Below are 22,830 nucleotides of genomic sequence, written 5' to 3'. Positions count from 1 at the left end.
AAGGTACAGGGAAAAGGGGCTGAGGGAGGGTATTATTCTATGAAAGAGACATGGGACAGATGTTGAGACAGTCCTCACCACTGTGCCATCAGGCCAGGGCAGCAGCAGCTACAACTCAACTATGCATAAATAGGTCTTGCCCTTATGTGAAGGTCTATAGTTGAGAAGACATCTATGAAATTAGCAGGTGACAGCAAAAATAATCCCACATATATGCCTTTCAACAAATCTCTCTAACCAAATAAAAATGCAAAGAATTTCATTCACTCATTCATCCATCCATCCAATGAACATTTATTATATGCTAAGCACTGTGCTAGATGCTAGAAAACAAAGATAAACAGAAATAGTCCCTGCTCTCAAAGAGCTCACAGCTTAGCAAACAAGAGAGATGTGTAAACAAATACGTGCAAAATAGTGTGACTGGTACGACCTCATTTTGTTAAACAGCGAGTACAGTATTGGCACAGTCATACTTCAAGCATGAACAGAGCCCAAGAGGTTCCCCAACGTGCTCAACTTGGCAGACTTGCTATTTATCACTTACCCATCCGTATTCAGAGGCTCGCACTCATACTTAGGCCAAATCTCCATTATTAATCACGTATTTACCAGCTAAGTCACTTTCCTAATGTCTACCCTGCCCAAGTCACTGTTTTGTTTCTAAGAAGGAGGAAGGTGTGTATTCATTTATCTCGCCCAAATTGTGTAAAGGCAACCTGAACTCGAGGCGGTGCAAAAGGGGTTCACCATAACATGGCATGTCATTTCAAGTATGGCCCAGAAAGCAACAGGTGATTCACTTTAACAAACATACTTGAGCCAATGTTATATAGGTCAAGTCTCATCAAAACAAACACCAAGAAATGGTCCACTTTCTTCTGTTGCAGCAAATAAAATCTTAGCATATATTTGTTTGAGGTATGTAATTTGCTAAGCTGATACACAAACATTACCTCATTTAGTCAACACAGCAACCCCTAGATGTAGGAATTATATGTTCATCCTATATCTGAAGAGGCTGAGGCCAGGAAAGGTTAGAGACTTACCCAGGGCCACATAGTTGATGGCAAGGGTCAGAGCTACCACTGGTACCCAAGCCTCTGACCTCCAGCTGAGTGGTCTTTTTTCTACCAAACTGTGGCTTAAACCTCTCCAGGCAACTGTGGGTAATCTCTGTTACACAGAAATAATTTTAAAAGAAGGAGAGTAATAACTCCTATAGTCTCCTTGGATTGAACACACTGGATGAGAAGTACAGGCCACTCTTCTCAAAATAGAAATAACACTAAAAATTCAAAGCCTTTGGAAGTGAGAATGGAATACATTAAGTTCAACTGCCAATATCTGAAATATAATTTCCTATAAATGGCTTTAGCCTGATCCCCTCTTTCAACATATCCTACAATCACAATCTCCAATCAAATCCTCTATCAAAGAGCCATCTCACCATCCCAAAATTATTCAAATTAAGGAGATTAACCACTCCTGCCTCCACACCCCGAAACAGCACCAGCACCACCCAGTCATGTTTTGCTGAACTCAGCCTCTCCCACACTCCCCAGGCTCTCTTTAAAATAACTTGTTCTTTAGCCAGCTCTTCAGTCACCCATGGGAGGTCAGGTGGTGGAGGGTGCTGGCAGGGCTTGACTTGACTTTTCTTTCATTCCCAGCTGACCCTCATAAGGGGCCTCCAACCAAACTCGGAGCAAGGCAGCTCAGAATTCCAGTTTTCTCTCTCCTTGTTTAGCTGTGCTCTGTCCCTACAGGGCATGGGGAAAGAAAATGCTATTAATTCCTGCACACAAACACGAAGCCCCTTCAAGGGAAAATATTTCTCAAAGTGAAAGGTAAGAAGCTGCAAAAGGAGGTCAGGTAATTTGGCACATACAGGAGGTGTCATCTATTTCACAGTTTCTCTGCAACACTCCCAATTTAGAAGAAAAGAAAATGACAGATTTAATAAAAGGCGGATGGGGGTGGCATTGTCACTTGCCTAATGAAATTCCTGCTTGAATGGAACTGTCATCTCAAACTCAGGGTATCTAAAATAACGCTCATTCTCTCCCCAACTGCTGCACCTCTTCCTGGCTTCCATATGTCTATTTCTGCCATTGCCACCATCGTTCTCCCTGTCTCCCAAACTAAAAACCTCAGGTATTCCTGACTCTTACTTCACCCCTAGACCCCACACCCATCTCAGCAGCTCATCTTCCCATCTTAGTGGTATCTCTTAATTACAGTGTGGTCAAACATGGTATCCAAGATAAAAGAACCAGCAGGCTTTGGAGTTGGACAGACCTGAGCTGCAGTCCCTATTCCACCATGGGTCACCATCACTTCGGATCATCTCCCTGAACTCAAGTGTCTTGTTCAGTAAATGGGGACTCGCAATTCCCTCATAGGTGACTCTAGTAATTGAACCCATTTAACAGCATGTTTGTTTGCAGCACCCACCACAGGGCCTGGTATGCTGTGTGGGCAGGAACAAGCCTCTTGCCCCCATCTAGGCAACTCAGAGCAACCAGGGAGTCCCTTGGAAACAACTTCATCACACTTCATCTCTCTTCAAGTCCGAGTGCCCCCATTGTTCTCTGTTGCCCCAGTATGAAGTCAGACTCTAGCTGATCTTCAAGGTCATCAAAAACTATCCAGTTTGATCTTACTCCTCTGTCTATGACTCCTCTGCTCCAGCCCAAGACTCTACTCACTCACTTGGCACACATTTATTGGGTGCCTACCACATGCAAACATGGTGCTGGAGGCTGGGAATGTTGAAATGACAGGCTGCCCACTGCCCACCCTCAAAGAACTCACAAGCTTTCTGGTAGTGAGTGTGGTCTGGGGGAAGGAGCGTGGGGGTGGGGGTGAGGGTGGATAAAACCATCATTGTATTAGGGTGTAGGAAGTGATACAGGAGCAGTAAGCACGATGGGGGCTGTGGGAACTCCACTGAGGGAAGACACACTGCCACTGTTCTTTCCTCCTACTCTCGACTTAGCCAAATCCTAGTCCATAAATCAAGGTCTTATTCATTCTGGCCCACACCTCTCCCATCTCAAAATTCCTCAAGTTCTTATCAACACCACTCATTTTCAGTCATCCACTGGCTGATGTCATTTCTTGTATTGCTGTGGGTTAATTTTTTTTTAATTACTTTCTTATAGGTAGGCTTTTTTTCTCCATGGCTTCTATGATCATAGACGATAAGGACTAGGCTCTAGACAGTTCTAAATCTCTCATGAAAACTACATACTCATTATTTGTGGTATAGTTGATGTATTTGGAACCACTGACAACTGCAAAACAACGCATTCCTTTCCCTTTGAAAAACACGCACTGCACTTCCCTCGCTGCTAGGTCCTGAGTTCTGTGTGTCTTACACTTTTCATCCAACCCAAGATAAGAGACGAAACCCTTGCTATCTCAAACAACTATCCAAAATGTAATTTGTTTAAAAATTATAGTTTTTAACTTTTAAAATTGTTCCATCTAAAAAGTTATTCAAATAAAATCTTAGTGGGACACCCAATATCGTGAACATAAAAGCAGAGCTATTCTGGTTGAAGCTATGGGGACATCCTAGTGCCACTACCTCAAAGGGGAAAACATGTGATTCCCTTATCAGCAACCCCTGATGTACATCCAGGGGCAACACCACTACAGCATGATGGAGAACTCATCTTGCCCACAAATATGTATAATAAACTTAATATATGTACAAATGAGACATAACAAATCAATGGGGGAAAAGATGAATGCTTGAATAAATATAGCCACATGGAATATAAAATAAAGTTAGATCCCTCCCTCACACTGTTGATGAAAATTTACTCCTTTTTTATTCAAGATGTTATGTGAAAGGCAAAACTTGTAGATGAAAATACAAAAGAATATCCTTATGATTGTGTGTGTTTGTCTTAATCAAGACAATAAAGAAAAAGTTAATTTCTTTAACAAAAAGTAAATTTGACTACATTAAAATTTGGAATTTCTTTTTTTTTTTTTTTTGAGACAGTCTCCTTCTGTCATCCAGACTGGGGTGCACTGGCATGATCACAGCTCCCTGCAGCCTTGGCCTCTAGAGCTCAAGTGATCCTCCCACCTCAGCCTCCTGAGTAGGTGGGATTATAGGAGCACATCACCATGCCCACCTAATTTATTTGTATTTTTGGTAGAGACGGAGTCTTAATATGTTGCCTAGGCTGGTCTAGAACTCCTGGACTCAAGTGTTCCTCCCACCGGGGCCTCCCAAAGTGCTGGGATTGCAGGTGTGAGCCACCGCACTTGGACTTGCAATTTCTTATATATCACATAATTCAATTAAAAGAAAGATGATAAACTAAATCTGGGAGCAGGTATTGCAACCTATAATTGTCAATAATGAGTAAATAGGACATATAAGGAACACCTACACATCAATTATTAGAAAAAGCAAGACAGCCTAAAAGAGTTGTCTCTAGATTGCAATTTAAGAACTACTGTGGGGCCAGGCACAGTGGCTCACGCCTGTAATCCCAGCACTTTGGGTGGCCAAGCTGGGAGGATCACTTGAGGTCAGGAGTTCAAGACCAGCCTGGCCAACACAGTGAAACCCTGTCTCTACTAAAAATACAAAAATTAGCCCGACATTGTGGCACGAACCTGTAATCACAGTCACTTGGGAGGAGGCCATATCTCAATTTATCTATACAACTGCCCTGGGATGTAGGCAGAACATATATTATGCCAGTTTATTGATAAGGAAATTGAGACAACTTAAATGATCAGTCCAAAGAGAGAGAAATATACATGTATCTTCCCTAGTAAGATGCAAAACCTACTTTTCTACCTTCTAATGTACAATCTTGCCATTACAAAAAAACCACCTCCATCTTTTTTTTATTTATTTATTTTTTTTGGAGACAAGATCTCACTATGTTGCCCAGGCTCATCTTGAACCCCTGAGCTCAAGAGATTCTCCTGCCTCAGCCTCCAGAGTATCTGGGACTATAGGTAATCATCAACATGCCTGGCTTACCTTTACTTTCTAAAAAATACCTGTTCACACAAAAATCTATACATGAATGTTCATAGCAGCTTCATTCATAACAGCCTAAAACAGGAAACAACCCATATGTCCTTCAGTGGGTGAAGGGCTAAACAAACCATCATACATTCATACCATAGAATACTGCTCAGTAATAAAAAGGAATGCACTATTGATACGTACAACAACCTGAATGAGTCTTCAGAGACTTGTGCTGAGTCATAAAAAAAAGGCCAATCCTAAAAAGCTACATGCTAATGGTTCCATTTTTATAATATTCTTGAAATGACAAGATTATAAACATGGACAACAGATTAGTGGTTACCAGCAGTTAAGGACTAAGGAATACAGTAGGGTGAGATGAAGGAGTGAACTGGGAGGGGCAGGACTAGAAAAGGACAACATGAGTGATCCTTGCAGTGATGGAACTGTTTAGAATTTTGACATATCAGTCAAGGTCCTGATTATGGTATTGTGTTATACTTTTGCAAGATGTTAACCATCAGAGGAATCTAAGTAACAGGATGTGCAATCTCTCTGCATTATTTCTTACAACTGCATGTGAATGCATAATTATCTCAAAATAATTTTTAAAAAAACATAACCAAAAAAAGCCGGATATCATCCTGCCCTGTGTTGTACAATTCTGAGGTTAAATAACATAAAGTATGGCGAGGCACTTCATAGACTGCCTTGTGTCCTGTAAATACTATGTAACATCATCATCTTCCTCTATCAACCAGTCTCATCAGCATTACTCACTGTTAGACTATTCCTTGTCCACAGAGCCTTCAATATCTCTCTACTGTGACCCTATCACTATACTTGCGTAATCCGTCCACCTCTCTTGCTATTGTTTGAATGTCCCCTCCAAATCTCATGTTGAAACTTAATCCCCATGGTGGGGCCTTCAAGAGGTGACTGTATCATGAAGGCATGCCATCATTAATGGATTAATAGATTAATGAGTTATCTTGGCAGTGAAACTAGTGACTTTTTAAGAAGAGGAAGAGGGACATGAGCTGGCAAGTTTACACACTCAGCTCCCTCTCTATGTGATATCCTGCGCCACCTCGGGACTCTGTGGAGATTTTCCATCAGCAAGAAGGCCCTCACCAGATTCAGCCCTCAATCTTGGACTTCCCAGCCTCCAGAACTGGAAAAAAAAAAAAAATTGTTTCTTTGCAAATTACCCAGTTTCAGGTATTGTGTTATAATCCACAGAAAATGGACTAAGACATTTCTAATAGACTGCAGCTCCTTGAAGGCAGAAACTTTTTTCTGTATCTCTCTATGCCCACAACTTAGCGTAGTATAAAACATACGGGACAGGCGCGGTGGCTCACACCTATAATCCCAGCACTTTGGGAGGCTGAGGCAGGCTGATCATAAGGTCAGGAGTTCGAGACCAGCCTGACCAACATGGTGAAACCCCGCCTCTACTAAAAATATAAAAATTAGCCGGGTGTGGTGGTGCACACCCGTAATCCCAGCTACTCAGGAGGCTGAGGCAGGAGAATCGCTTGAACCCGGGAGTCAGAAGTTGCAGTGAGCCAAGATCACATCACTGCACTCCAGCCTGAGTGACAGAGCAAGACTCCGCCTCAAAAAAAAAAAGAAAAGAAAACATACAGTAGGTACTAAATAAATGGCTGTCAGGTTGAAATTAGCTCATGATCTTCTTGTTCAATACAAAGTGTCCCAACACTGGAGGAAGTGAGGAGAGGAGGGGACTGGAAAGAAGAACACTCCAGTAGCTATAAGCCAACGCCTCGAAAGTTTCATCAATAGCCTCCTCCTTCCCAAATTGCTGAGAACCCAAATGAAGCAAAGGTCTGTACAGAGGGTGTGGCCACAGCAGCAAAAACATGAGTTCAATTCATCAAGTCTCTTCTTTAAACTTTCAAGTTCTGCAAATGAAGGAACTGACCATTTATAGATTGGGTGGGTCACTGGAACGAGATGGGAAGATGGGCTGTGGTATACTATTCTGGAAAGGATTTTAAAGGTTAGCTGACAGCCCTTTTCCTGAAATGATTAAGACTGAAGAACTGCCCGAGGGCAGAATGTATTTAAATACTCTGTCATGATCTCTCAGAGACCTGACACTCTCGGCCTAGGCAAACATATTTGGCTAGTGAGGTGGGGAGGGGGTTCCCACGCCCTGAAAACAATGCTAGCTCCTCACTCCTACTCCAAATAGTTTCCAGCATAAAAAGGCACAAGCAGTTGCTTTGCTGCTCCTAACGTTATCGGATAATTTTTCAAATTCTTACTCAATTACATATCACGCTCTTATCTTCAATCTCCACAGGCCAAATAGCCTTGCTTTCACATCGTGCCCACTAAGCCTGCAGAACACAAGTATCCCTCCCAAGTAATTCCAGCTCTCATAAACATGAGATCATTTTACATTAAGTTTTGTTAGAGTATTTGTGTGTATGGTGGTTGTGTGTGCATGCGCACACGCGCATGCATAAGTGTGCATATGCCTTTACTTCTACTAGGAGTAAGGAGATTTAACGCAAGAGAAGGTTAGAAACTTGGGAGGTTTCTGTTTCTGCTTAATGATTAACTCTTTTGCTACTGAATCCAGAAGAGCTGGCCTTTCTGGACTGGCAGTCCTGCTCCCTGGCCAAAACAGCAAAAGAAAGCTCATACACACACATTCACTGTTAAAAAGAAGTAACTGGCACAAATCAGTTTCAGCTTTGGCAGTGAGAACACAATTGTAGTTTTAAGGAGAATTAGGTGTTTCCACATTGTGTTGTTACTGGCCTTAAAATATCCAGATCAAGAACTCATTAATCAAAGTAACACGTCATCCACCTAAAATGCTTCAATGTTTGATTTAAAATTGCTGACAGCAAAGAACTGAGATAACTTACATAACCACAAATCACTGAATAAATAAGAGAGATCAAGAGATACAGCACAACGGACTCTAATAATGGCTAAAAACACAAAGCCTAATTAATGTCGTTTAAAGATGAAACCTTTAAGAAGAAAACAAAGAAAAAGAAAGATGAAACCTTAAACCAGAAGCAGGAGAGGGGAGTAGGAAGAACCTGTGCTATCTATTCTCTGGTTTCTATCTTTCCTCCAGGACAATAATCAACATCCAGATTCTATGTGACAACTCACTTAACAATAACCATTTTTTGTTCATATGTCCTAAAAATCATGAAGCAAGGAACTAGTAATCCATCTTTCCACTTTCCAGCTGAGAAGTTGAGAATCCCAAAGGTGGAATGACATCTTCAACATTACAAAGCTTGTCCTCCATTACCCTACATTTCTTCCTCCTTATGAATGATATTTTTTAAATGCTGTAATGATAAAAATATGAGTTGTCATTATTATTAATAGTACTCATTTAAAACAACAGACTGCTACTTAGCCTATTCATTAGGTGAAAATAAAACAAACATAAACATGAAAATATTTCAATTCCGCATTACGACATGCTTCATCACAATCCTCAAAGAAACTCCTTAGTTGACAAAGGGCCTAATATATAAAGAGCAACATAAGAGGCAAGAGGCCAGCCGGGCGCGGTGGCTCAAGCCTGTAATCCCAGCACTTTGAAAGGCCGAGACGGGTGGATCACAAGGTCAGGAGATCGAGACCATCCTGGCTAACATGGTGAAACCCCATCTCTACTAAAAAATACAAAAAACTAGCCGGGCGAGGTGACGGGCACCTGTAGTCCCAGCTACTCGGGAGGCTGAGGCAGGAGAATGGCGTGAACCCGGGAGGCGGAGCTTGCAGTGAGCTGAGATCCGGCCACTGCACTCCAACCTGGGCGACAGAGGAAGACTCCATCTCAAAAAAAAAAAAAAAAAAAGAGGCAAGAGGCCACTCCACATCCTAAAAGGGCCTGAAGGCACTTCCCGAACAACCCAGATGTCTAGATCAACCCTATACCAGTTCCATAACCACACTCCCTCCCCCAGGTTTGTCCCAAACCAGATGTCAGAGATTAAGAGCCTTCCACTTCCTTATTTCTTTAATTTTCGTTAAGGACAATCAATTAACTTCCTTTTTCTTTTAAATTTAAGTACTGCACACAACAACATAAATATCTGTAATACCAAGAGTTACACAAATTCCATTTCTGGCCCACCAACATGGACGGGGAAAACCATACAAACCAGTTACAGCAGGGAATTTTCTAACTCTGGAAGTCTCTGAGCTTACTGGAAGTCCAAAGTTTAATAGTTATCCTGATTAAAGCATTCATTGTCCCTAGTGGATCCAGTCACAAGTTCAACTGTAGGCCCATCAAGTAACTCTCTCTCCCCTCGATTTTTCTCCAGCTGTGAGGCACATCTTCCTATTAGATCATGATATTTCAACAAGTATCATTTCAACTGCTCTCCAGGTCAGCTGCCACTCTGGTACTACCTACCACCTGGGGCCTATCCTCCATAAGTGTGCAGCAGCCATGCAGGCATGGCAAGTTCTGGGGGTGGAAAGAATGTCATTCAGAGAATATAATGGTTTTTGTACTTTCAAGTGTGTCTACTTAAAAGGGACAAATCATCACCTTCAACATCTTTTTTGTTTGTTTGTTTTTGAGATGGAGTCTTGCTCTGTCACCTAGGCTGGAGTGCAATGGTGCAATCTGGGCTCACTGCAACCTCCGCCTTCCAGGTTCAAGCGATTCTCCTGCCTCAGGCTCCCAAGTAGCTGAGATTAATTACAGGTGCCCGCCACCATGCCCGGCTAATTTTTGTATTTTTAGTAGAGACAGGGTTTCACCATGTTGGCCAGGCTGGTCTTGAACTCCTGACTTTAGATGATCGGGCTGCCTCGCCCTCCCAAAGTGCTGGGATTACAGGCTTGAGGCACCCAGCCCGGCCAATCTTCAACATATTAATAAACAAGAATCATGAACCCTGAAACCTGGAAGGATCTTAGAAAGTTCCTAATGTTTAACCCCTAGTTTCTTAGATGAGAAGACCAAGGCATAGGGAGGTAGAGTAGGTATGTAACAGAAAGACATTTAAAACACTGCATTAATTCTTTATTGTAACAAGTTACTAGGAAATGAGGATAATCAACTGAGTGTATACATCATCTCATAGTTTCAACTGAATTCTTTCATTTCAGCCTCACATCAGTGTTAAGTCAGTTTGGGTTCATAATCTGTCCTCATCACTTACTAGCCATGTGCTTCAGAGCAAGTTATTTAACCTCATTGTGCGTCATCTGTAAAATGGGGATAATAATAGCAGCTACCTCACAGGGCTGCTGAGAAATTCATGAGTTCATATATGTAAATCACCTAAAACAGAGCTGCGACATAAGAAGCACTTGATAAACGCTAGCCATCATCATCGTCATTATAAGGGCCAAGAATTGTTGTTCCCATTTTATAGGGATTTTACAGGGAAACTAGGGATTTTGAGACCTTAGGTGAGTTATCTCCAAAATCACAGTAGTAAATGACAAAGCTAAACTAGAACCCAAGCTTTCTGCCTCCCAGTCCAGCACTCTTTCCCTTAGGATCATTCTGCCTATATAGAATTCTATAGCTCAACGTGTTACAAAGTACTGTATTGGCCCAAAAGAAATGTTGCTCCAGAATAGGTACCTCAGTCAAGATGTCTTCCCAAAGAGCAGCTTACTCATCTGACAAGCTCTGGTGCAGCATCTCCACCGCCTACCAAAACAATAAACACACGCACACAAAAAAACTAATGGGAAAAGGAAGCAAATTTCTAAGGGATTTCAATGTTTAGAGAAAAGAGTTGGCAACAGCCAACTCTTCAGAAACAAGACATATTTCTTAAAGCTTATGGCATGGCTTGTCATGGCCACCTCATGTTCTTGAGTCCCTCTGTTTTCTGTGCTTTGTCCTCCTGTGGAGCCCTGGCCACCCAGCCACCCATGGCTGCCAGGGTCATCTTCTCCAGGGAGAGTATTCAGATCCTGCCCACCATGCCATGATTTTAAATGCAAGATCTGGGATCAAACAGCAAAGATAAGGTCCCAACTTTCACAGTGACTTCTGGGTCACCTCTCCACTGATTAATGCATTTAGAAGATATGGTTAAGAAAAAAAAAAAAAAAAAAACCCAAAGAGAATCTGCCTTCTCCCTAAAGGATGACATCCTAAAATATACACCAAAATGGAAGAACATGTCCCAACTGTTTTTCTTCCACACAAATACATATTTCAAGTTCAGAACCATTCATTCACAACATATAAATAAGGTCAAGGCTATTTCATACCAAATGACTTGAAAACCCAAAAGGGACCATTTTCCTGCTTGTCCCTTAGGACCTTTCCTTCCCCATTTACCAAAGATCTCACAGCTGGTTCTAACCAGGCAATAACTCTCTCCACACCGTGCTTCGAAAGAGTAACAAAACAGTTCCTTTTTCAAGTCAACCCAGTTTTAACTCCAGGTCAAGACAGATGAACTTTCTCAAACTTAGACTTTTAGTGCCTGATAAAAATGGTGAATAAATCCTGGACAAACGTAGAATGGGTTTTTGCTTCAATTACAGAAAGCCTTATGTTTGTTTTAAACTCTCGGGAATTTCAGTGTTAACATTTTTCTTGGTTTCCAAGGTAAGAGATGTGAGTGAAGAAATTTGGTCAACTCAAGTATAGCTCTAGGGCAGTGATTCTAAAGAGGGCAGCGATTCTAAAGAGGGCCGTGCCCGCAATAAATTTAAGGAGAAACACACTCCCATGGGGGAGAATCCATAAGGCTATGTAGTTTGTACTTGTCCTTGTATAATGCAAATATATTCACAGTGTTTAATCTATATCAAATTTCAAATAATATTAACATGGGTTTATTACTGGAATGGGGGAGAAATGCAGAAGCATGCCATCATGGCACTGTCACATCCAAACTCAACTCAGAAGACAGTTCAATTCAACTTATAAACATTGTAGTGCTTACTATGTGTCAGGAGCTGGACATGCAGAAATGAATAAAAGACCGTTTTTTCCTGAAGGTGTTCAGTGAGTTGTAAACAAAGAGATGTAAACGAAGAGATTGCCATGTAATATGATGAGTGCAATAATACAAGAGTGTACAAAGACACTGCGGAGGAGATGCTGAGAGCGTACTGATGAACTCTGTGCAGAAGGCAAGGGAAGATGCTAAGAAATCCTGCTTGGGATCCTGCACAGGGTAGCAGAGAAGGCTTCCTGGAGGGGTGGCATCTGAGCTGGGCTTTAAAGGATGAATAAGTTTTCCAGGTTCAAGGAAGAGGACCCATTCCAAAGAGAGGGCACAGCATGGATAAAGCACAAACCATGACACAACATGATAAAGAAAGGAAACTAGAGGCAGTTCAGCTGTAAGGCGGTATAAAATGTAAGCAGGGCAAGTGGGAAGTGATTAATAGTAACAGTCTTTTATGCTATGACCTTAGCAAAAAAAAAATGAGTTTTTAAAAATCAGTCTGGTGACACTGTGCAAGATGTAGTGTCAGGATACAATTAAACTACTTCCAAAAGATTATTTGCAGTAGTTAGGTCATCCATTTATTCATTCAGTACTACAGACAATAAGTGTTTACTGACAGCCACCATTTGAGCTACAACAGTCTTCCAGACACGTTTCCTATCTGAAGGGACCTTATAATAAACTATTTATTTAGTATTTAATATTTGCCATACACTGAGCCAGTACTCTAAACACAACTGCAATTAATAGCAAGATAGGTCTCATTATCTCCATGTCACAGAAGAGGGGGCTTGGAAGAGAAGCTGAGTGACTTGAGCAAAGTCACACAGCAAAGAAGTGAAGTTGACAAGACTCCAACTGAGGGCTGGTTCCAGAGCCTATATTCTTTGCATTGCACTACACAACTTCAAAACATTCCTACATTCAGAAGTCTGGTAGAAGAAAAAAGAATGAAATACAAATATTCCAAACATAAGGCAGTATGAGATCAATGCCATATGAGAGCTATTAAGAGAAGTACTGTGTGGGTGAAATAGAAAAGAAGGGTTATTTCTGGTCAGAGCAATTAAGGAAGGAATCCCAGAAACGTTGGGCTTTACCAGAAAGGTGAGATTTTTTTTTTTTTTTTTTTTTTTTTTTTTTGAGATGGAGTTTCACTCTTATTGCCCAGGCTGGAGTGCAATGGCGTGATCTCGGCTCACAGCAACCTCCAACTCCTGGGTTCCAGTCATTCTCCTGCCTCAGCCTCACAAGTAGCTGGGATTACAGGCATGTGCCACCACCCCCAGCTAATTTTATATTTTAAGTAGAGACGGGGTTTCACCATGTTAGTCAGGCTGGTCTCGAACTCCCGACCTCAGGTGATCCACTGTACCTGGCAGAAGGGTGAGATTTCAAAAGGTGAAGATATGGGACTGGGCAGCGAAAAAGGGGCATTCCATGAACAACACGCAGAACTCAGACTCTGGTGACAACCAAGGTTCCTATTCCATCATTCACCAGTTGCAGACCCTGGCGGAATAACTGAATGTCCTACACCTCATTTTTTTCATCAGTAAAATGGGATACTAGTAACATCTTTTTCCTAAAGTTGGAGTAAGGATTATGGAATAATCTACATAAAGTATTTAGCATAATGCCTAGTAAGTGGTAAGCATCCAACAAAGAGCAAACGTTAGCTAGTAGTCTACATGTTTAAAGAATGGTAAGCAGTCAAGTTAGACTTCCAGTCCTCCTAAAACAAAATAAAAAATGTGGTTGAAACAAGAGGTTGCAGTCAGACTAAGAAGGAAGTTCATATCTACCTTAGAAAGTTGGTCTGTATTTAGCAGGCAATAGGAAGTCAATCATTAGAAGAAAGAAGCCATATTAAAAATATTTTGAGTAGATCTCCAGTGGGAGCCCCTAGACCCTCTCCTTGATATCTGGCTCATTTGTGACCCCTTCTAAAAAGGCATGAGGCCCTAAAACTGGTTCAAGCCAGATCTATTTTTTCATTTGTTTTTTTGTTTTTGAGACGGAGGCTTGCTCTGTCACCCAGGCTGGAGTGCAGTGGCACAATCTCGCTCACTGCAACCTCCACCTCCTGGGTTCAAGCGATTCTCCTCCCTCAGCCTCCTAAGTAGCTGGTATTACAGGCACCCACCACCAAGCCCAGCTAATTTTTGTATTTTTGTAGAGATGAGGTTTTACCATGTTGGCCAGGCTGGTCTCAAACTCCAGACCTCAGGTGATCCATCCACCTTGGCTTGCCAAAGTGCTGGGATTACAGGCGTAAGCCACTGCGCCCAGCCAAGCCATATCTATATGTAAAAAGATACTGTCATTAGTCCACTCCTAACATGGCCATGATTTTTTTTTCTTTTCTTTCTCACTCCATCCTGTACCTTCCCTCCTAAAAGCAGAGTAATGGCTGAGATACAATTATTAACCCGACTTCCCTTGGAGATTGTCTTGGTTAAACAAATTTTCCAGAAACTAATCTGGGTGGCTTAGATCATTATTTGTTACTTTTTAAAATTTGTTAATACCAGGCTTTCACTTAGTTATCTTGAAGCTAATGACTTTTCTATAACATAATTATTAGCTCTATCACCTAGGCTAGAGTACAATGGTGCAATCATGGCTCCCTACAATCTCGAACTCTTGGGCTCAAGCAATCCTCCTGCTTCACTCCTAAGAGAGCCTAGGACTACAGGTATGTGCCATCACACCCAGATAATTTTTTTTTTTTTTTTTTTGAAATGGAGTCTCACTCTAGTTGCCCAGGCTGCAGTGCAATGGCGAGATCTCGGCTCACTGCAACCTCTGTCTCCCAGGTTCAAGGGATTCTCGTGCCTCAGCCTCCCGAGTAGCTGGGATTACAGGTGCCTGCCACCACACCCGGCTATTTTTTTTATTTTTAGTAGAGACAGAGTTTCACCATATTGGCCAGGCTGGTCTTGAACTCCTGACCTCAGGTGATCTGCCCACCTCAGCCTCCCAAAGTTCTGGGATTACAGGCATAAGCCACCGTGCCCAGCCAGTCTTTTTGTTTGTTTTTTTCTTTCCTTGCAGAGATGGGGTCCCACTATGTTTCCCGATTCAGTCTTGAACTCCTGGGCTCAAGCAATCCTCCCACCTTGGCCTCCCAAAGTGCTAGGATTACAGATGTGAGCCACCGTGCCTGGCCAATAGTACTGGTTTATTAATACATTATAATGAAGAAACTTTGGTGGTAATGATTAGATTCACTATCTTCATTGTGTTGTTTTATGAGTGTTATATATGTCAAAGTCTATCAAATTGTATACCTTAAATATGTGCAATTTATTAAATGTCAATTAAATCTCAATAAAGCTATTAAAAATATGGTAAAAGTTTAGTAATTCACGTAATTATTAAAAGGTGTACAACTTTACAATTAATAATATACTAATATACAAGCTAATGCACATATTAAAACCTTAAGTTTAAAAAATTTATCAGGACAAGTGATTATATAGAAATGTATATACAGGCTTATAAAACTTTGGTATAGTGTACCTTTTAAAAAAATAACCAGCCTGTGCAATATAGGGAGACTTCATCTCTATGAAAAATTTTAAAACCAGCCAGGTATGGTAGCATGTGCCTATAGCCCCAGCTACTTGGGAGGCTGAGGTGGGAGGATCACTTGAGCCCAGGAGGTCAAGGCTGCAGTGAGCCGTGATCAAGCCACTGCAATCCAGCCTGGGTGACAGAGTGAGACCCCATCTGAAAAAAAAAAGAAAGAAAAAAGAATACACCTATGTTACACCTATGTTCACAGCAGCATTATTCAAACTAGGCAAAAGGTAGAAGCAACCCAAGTGTTCATCAATGAACGAATGGGTAAACAAAATGGGATATATATATACAATTAAATATTATTCAACCTTAAAAAAGAAAGAAATGTGGACATATGCTACAACATGGATGAATTTTGAGGACATTACAGGAAGTGAAATAAGCCAGTAACAAAAAATATATACACTATGATTCGACTTACCTGCAGTATCTGGAGTTATCAAATAGAGACAAAGTACAGTGATGCTTGCCAGAGATAGGGGCAGGAGGGAATAGGGAGTTGTTGTTTAACGGGTATAAAGTTTCATTTTTGCAAGATGAAAAGAGTCGCGTAGATGGATGGTAGTGATGGTTGCACAACAATGTGAATGTGCTTAATGCTACTGAACTGTACTCTAGAATGGTTAAGATGGTCAATCTCCTGTGTATTCTACCACAATTACAGAGAGTAAGGGAGATATGAGAGTTCCTACACATTATTGTAAAATCAATAAGGGTGTTAATTTTGTAATTTTTAAAACTGCTTTTAAGTGCTGCTATTATTTATTTTTAAACCAAATAACTTCCAAGGCAACTTTCCCAGATTCCCCAAAAAGTCAATTCTGGAGCTGACACCAGGTTAAAACTGTTCATTTTAATTTTATTACAACCAGAAATCTACATATCAACTGCTTTTTCCCTGCAATATGACATATTTTCCTAACGTAGCTGTCAGAGGTCAAGGGTATAAGGTAAGCACAATTCCCATGAAGAGTACTCACTTCTGGAAGGAGAACTCTACAGGGGTCACTGGGTAGCCCAATTTATCTGGTGTGAATAATGGGAGTCAGGGTCTGGGCACCTGTTGATTTTAATAGTAAGGGTGCCTACATACTGCATCTAGGTCAAACTCTGGACACCTCATAGCAGAGAAATGATCAGAGCCTGTCGAAGCTTTCAAACTGCATGATACATAACAGATGTGGCCATAACTACCAGATAGGCTTCTTCAAAGGAAATTTCTGTTCTCATTCCCCAAAAGAACACCTGAAATTGAAAAAGCTAAGGACCCCTCATGAACACTGTTTCCAACTACTGCTTCTTTGCACAGTACACTGCATCTCCTGGCTCCTTGCCCACCACCTTCCTCCAGGGTCTTTCAATTGCAAGATGTAGAGTATGGTACTTGAATGCTTCCAAGAGCTTCATTTTCTTCCAGGAGTTCACCTTACTGCTGCAGAGTAGCTTTTTTTGTTGCTGTTTTTTCCCCTGAGCAAGGGATGAGGAGCCCTCAATCATCTTACAGGAAAATGACAGCATCTGCTTGAGGATTCCAACTAAATGTTTTACTGCAGCTTTTCAAACTGATTATATTTAACTGATTATATTTAAAACTGATTAACTGATTATATTTAAAGCTCCCTTGGGGAATGGGAGCTGTGAGGAAAGAAGCTTTGGAGAAGACCTTTTTTGGCGTGAATGAAAAATCGCTGAGACCTCCCAAGGGAAAGAGCTTGTTTATATACCAGGCATCAGCATTCCCAAGTACATATACATACACAATATGACTCCAGTTTTAAATTTCATCTCCTGCTCTTGAAGGGTCCTGAAAGGGTTAAACTGTTCCAGGCAAAGGCCTGCACTTTTTCTATCAAAATGCTCCAGATGGAAATTACAAAATTTCACTTCCAGCTCTGTGGTACACATACACTGCTCTCCTAAGACATAAAAAAAAAAGACAAGACCCCTAATGTTCTCAAGAAAGAAAATGTGACTGCTCAGCATACAGTGCCACTCTGTTTCAGACTATTTCTCCTGGAATATTTGCATGAACTGTCAATCTCAAGCTTTCTGGGAGACTGTAAAAACTCAAGGTATGGAGAGAGTAAAGGAAAGGGGCCTTAAATAAGGAAAGAACAACAGCTGGGACTGTATGCAGTCATGTGTATTCACCCAAATACCACCCAGATTCACAACCCTGGTAACCATGCCCTGCACCTTACCACTTTCGCTGCTCCAATCCCAGCAACAAGCTAACAGGCTAGAGGCCAAAGGCTTCAGGTTATGACCATGAATACGACCAGGGTTGTAAAGAATTTCCAGAGATTATTGTACATCAGCCCTCCATACCTGCAGGTTCCATATCCACATATTCAACCAAATGGGAATAGCAAATATTCAGGAAAAAAAAAATAACAATAAAAATAACAATATAACAATTTAAAATAATACGAATTTTAAAAGCATTATAACAACTATTTACATAGCATTTACACTGTATTAGCTATTATAAGTAATCTAGAGATGATTTAAAGTATACAGGAGGATGTGTGTACATAGGTTGTATGCAAATACTACACCATTATTTATCAGGGACTTGAGCATCTGAAGATTTTGGTATCCTGGGGGAAGTGGGGGCACTCCTAGAACCAATCCCCTGAGGATACTGAGGGACAACCACATATGAAAGCACACTGTAAATTGGAAAGAGCTATGTAAAAAGACTAAGAATATTATTGCTTTCAGTCAGACATCGAGAGGCATGAACTTTCAAAGGAATCTGAGCACCCACAAACCAGAAACAATGATGGTTTTTAAAAAGACACTACAACACAGGCTGACTAAGAAGGCACACCCCTCATAAAACCACTCTGGGGTAGGGTTGGGGCTGAAGCCTCAGGAGTTCCTCAGGGCACATGCAAGCAGGTAGTTTATAGGGAGGCAAAATCAAGGGATAGAGAGGGTCCCAGAAAGGGTCCCATGAGATGAGGGTCCCATTTAGAGTCCATTTGACTCAAACAATTCTGACTGAAAAAACAGGACCTGGGACTCTGGTCAAAGACATGCAGAACCACAGTGGCCAATAATTAGTTTACTTGTTCACTAACAGAAAAAGAAACTGATGTCCAGAGGGTTTAAGTGACTGACCCGAGATCTTTTGTTACGACTAAATGAACTTAAGCTAGAACTCAAGTTTCATTCCTTGACTTATTTCCTATCATTTAATAGCTGGCATTTTGGGAGTGAATATGCAATGCAGTCTCAATAGTCAGCCCAATTCAGCAAAAGAAAGGCTCACAGAGTAGACCGTACCATTATTGAGCACTTACAAGTGCCAGATACTGTTCTAAATAATTTATATATCTCATCAACAACTCACTATTACCTTAGGAAATCTATTTTATTTTACCTATTTTCCAAATAGGAAAACTGAGGCTCAGACGAGTCAGGTAACTTGCCCGAAGTGAAAGGCTAGCAACCGGCAGAACCAAGATTTAAACCTGAATCCCTTTGACTCTAAAAATTGCACTTAACCACCAAACCAAACGGCATAGCTGTTACAGTGATTTTCTTTTTGTCTTGGCATCTGTAAGAGAAGTAAGTCTGGCAGCACCATGAGTCCCATATAACACATAAAAAGCTGACACTCATAATAATTCTGACCCAGGGCTTCTAGCTAGTGGGGGGCAGAGCCAAATCAGATCGCAGGCCCTTTGTCTGCAAATTCTGCGCTGTTCCATAGAGAGCCCAGCTTCCAGAATATAAGCTCCACGAGGGTGGAGACTTTTTCTTCTTCCCAGCTGTATTGCCAATCCCCAGAACACATAGCAAGCACTCAATAAATAGTTAATAAATAAAGGAATGAAGTCAAGCTGCCATGGTTTGGCTGTGTGACTTTGGAAGGGCTTCTCATCCTCTCTAAGCCTCAGTTTCCTTATATGGTGAATGGAAGGTGATAATAATACCCATTTCCTGGGTTGATGTGAGGATTAAACCAGACCATTCATTTAAAGCACTTGGGACAGACTGGAACATAATGAGCAACCAAAATGTAATCTACTATTATCATTATCATTATTACTACCATTATTCATTGACAGATTTGGGCTCCTTAAGAATTTTTTATTTTTTTCCCACCCTGGTCAGATGATGTTTCATAGTAAAGATACAGAATAGGGAATTGAGAGTTGGTAAACCTGCTTCTAGTTTCAGATCTGCCACCATCTAGCTGTGTGACCTTGGACAAGCCTCTTCAGTTCTCTGTATTCTCCTCAGCTGTAAAATGAAGGACTAAACTATTCAAATCAGTTCCATAAGCATTCATCAGGCACCTTCTCAGAACAAGACATCATGCTCAGCCACCTATTAAATTCTATGATCCTGAATAGTATCAATGGAAAAATATCAGAGCAAAGCAAAACAGTCTCCTGTTTGTGGCAAGGTTGAAGAGAAAACCCAAATAGCCATCTGCATTACATCATCTCAATGAGCAATGTTTGTAAATATCCGAAGTGTTTAATTTTGAGACACTCTTGAGAAATCCATTGCCAAAAAGAAATTGGCAGATATGGTTCTATTAACACCTATTGCCTTGAACCTTCCAAAAAATAAACATTTAAAATCACTTTGCACCTTAGTCAAATGGCATGCTTCTGGAGAGAAATCTGGGAAGATCAAAGTTATTAACACTCCCGACGGCAACAGTTTAAGAATAGGATGTGTACAAAAAAAAAAAAGACATATCTGGTTAAAACTGCAGGGGGGATTCCAAGAGCAAATGCAGTGCATCTGGACAGGACACGGAGGTCAGTGGCCTATTGTTTACAAAAACAGGCCTGGATTATGAACAGTGACAAGAGGCCAAGACCTCAATTATAACTCACAACCACACCTCTCTCAATCCCAGTTCAACTGAAGCTATCAATCACTTAACTCCCCCATCTCTGTAATAAACCTACCAATGTTTTCATCCAAGTGGATAGAAGGCCCCTTAGGGTACCTCCAGCATTGACCAAACTAATGACATAAAAAAGATCCTGTAGGTACAATGAGGACTTCAGACTACCTTCCAACCTTCCAAGAGACAAGGGAGCTGCCCATTTCAAACTCTACCCCTACCCCCAACCCCCAGCAATCATTAGAGGGGAGACATGGCCCTTCCCAGGTCCTCTCTGATAGGAAAAGGTCTCCTTGCACTGGTGCAGGGAAAGGAGGGGCCCCTCCCTCTGTACTCTGAAACAAAGGAAAACCCAGAGCTCCAACCATGTGGTGTAACATTCAAGGCCACCCACCTCTTCCACTCTCCAGCTAAGGTCTCAATGGGCTGGAGCCACATGGCTCTTTCCAGTGACTGACCAGGAAGGGACAGTGCCTTGCACAAACACATGCTGCAGCTCTTTTAACAGGCAGGAACCCTTCCTATGGGAAGTGCTGGTTTAAAAAACGCTATCTGAGTAAGGGCTCTTATTCATGAGTCAAGTCAGACAGTCGACCAGATGAGAAGACAGGTCACTTGGTTTCTCCTAGTCCTCATTTTGCTTTACCCTTCACATTTTTCAGGAGAGGGAAATGGGGCTTTAAAAGCATGTCTTCTAGAGCAGAGGGTCACAGCACAGAAGGGTTAAACAATTATGTCTTCCCATTTTCCAGAATCAGCACCAACCGGCTACCCTAACAACTCTATTCAGATTTAGGTGAGGGCGGAGACCGGGCGTTGGTGGCCTTATTCCATGGTCTCTGATTGTATGCAGGCCGACCAGAGACCAGGCAGGTGCAAGGTGCACCCAAGGTGGCAATGGACTTTTGGTGCCAATGCCACAGCAAATCTCATGTTTTAATACAGTGCATCTGAAAAACCCCGCCTCTCCCAAGGCTCTCCAAATGGTACACCTTCTCAAGGTTGCCTTTCTGTCTGGACTCCTCTTCAATCTCTGAAACAAACGTCCAAACACCTGTCAGATTTCAGTTGTCTTTTAAGGAAACCTGACCCAGAGAACCGGAGGCAAATTGTGCCTTTCTCTAAGAGCCTCCTGCCCCTCCCCCCACCCTGTCCAGCTTGGGGGAAAGGGCTGCCAAAATCATGGTCAGCCCTACAAAGATACTCCTACAGCCCACTCCAAAAATTCCTTTCCAGTGTCAATGGCCCCTGGCACTGCCCATCCTTTGGAGGTTCAGACCCATCTATGAAACAAACCACCTCTGGGGTCAGCCTGCCCCCATCTGCTCCACCCAAAGAAATGAACAACCTGCAAATCACGGTGGAAATACACGCCTCACCAGTGCACAGAGCATTTGCAGTGTGCTATTTTTCAAAGCCCTTACCTTTGACCTGAGTATCGTACTCTGCTATGATCTCCTTATCCTTTTTGAATTTGGCTGGAGACGTCATGTTTTCCTTCTTTCTTCCAAATTCGAATTGTGAATTGATAGATCCACGGAAAAAATCCAAACACCTAAATCAATACCTCCAAGACCGCTTCTCTCGAGGGCACAAGGGGCCCCCCGCGGTGGTCTCCAGCGCTCCGTGGAGCGCGGGCTGCGGGCTGGGCAGGCGGCTACGGCGGGCACATGCAGACGGTGGGCGCTGGGGCCGGGTGCGGCGGCGGCTGGTGCCTGTGCTAGAGCCGGAGCCGCAGCCTCAGCATTAGCCGGGAGAACTGCAGCGCCCGGAGGCTGGCCTGGGGTCTGACATCAACGACACAGGCAGGGAGTGGAAGTCCTTCCGCACAACATGGTGTGGGGCTGCGGGGGTGTGGACGCGCCCAGCTGTGTCCCCGGGAGGGAGTGGGTGCTTTTCGGGGTACCGGGAGAGGGCTGGGCGTGCTTCGCGGTTTTTTGTCGTAGAGGCTCAAAGATGCTGCAAATCAAATCCCAAACGGGAGCCGCAGCAGCGCAGACTGGATCGGAAGTCGTTTGCTCCGGTTCACTTGCCTGTAAATGCAGGAAAAGGGGGAGGGGGCGATCAGCCAGAGCGCAGATCCTAATCGCGGCGGGGGTGGGGTAGGGGACGTCGTTCCGAGCCCGCCCTGGGCCCATTCCTGTCGGCTTAACGCCTCCTGGCCCGCAGAGCCCGGCGCGGCGAGGTGGGGAGGAAGGAAGCTCCCTCCGGATTTTGTTTTAAGGCTGAAAGAAAACACTTTGGAGCAGCCGCCTGCGCGGGCTTCGGGCGGGGACTGCAGGAACGCGGGGCACCGGGCGGGGACTGCGGCACCTCGGTGGCCTCCCGAGCCCCGCCAGCGTTGGGCAGCGGCCAGCCTGAGAGAGCCCTCCCGACCTAGCCCCGGACGGGGCCCCAGACCC

The 22,830-nt window shown here is 42.6% G+C and overlaps 1 protein-coding gene across 14 annotated transcripts in view; it reads right to left on the bottom strand.

Moving 5' to 3' along the window:
* The window catches only part of SRGAP2 (SLIT-ROBO Rho GTPase activating protein 2), a 249,014-nt gene that overhangs the window by 224,661 nt on the left and 1,523 nt on the right, over positions 1-22,830 (bottom strand). For all 14 annotated transcript variants that reach the window (XR_012432328.1, XR_012432330.1, XR_012432329.1 and 11 more), the window contains exon 2: positions 21,853-22,461. Coding sequence is in view for 9 of the 14 variants with exons in the window: in XM_045395993.3 (XP_045251928.1) it covers positions 21,853-21,919 (67 nt within the window). In the remaining 5 variants the exon portion in view is untranslated. The remainder of the gene's footprint in view (positions 1-21,852; positions 22,462-22,830) is intronic.

The sequence above is a fragment of the Macaca fascicularis genome, chromosome 1 (genome assembly GCF_037993035.2).
Source record: "Macaca fascicularis isolate 582-1 chromosome 1, T2T-MFA8v1.1".
NCBI lineage: Eukaryota > Metazoa > Chordata > Mammalia > Primates > Cercopithecidae > Macaca > Macaca fascicularis.
The sequence above is the reverse complement of the archived record's forward strand: the minus strand, read 5'-3'. Positions and strand labels throughout refer to the sequence as shown.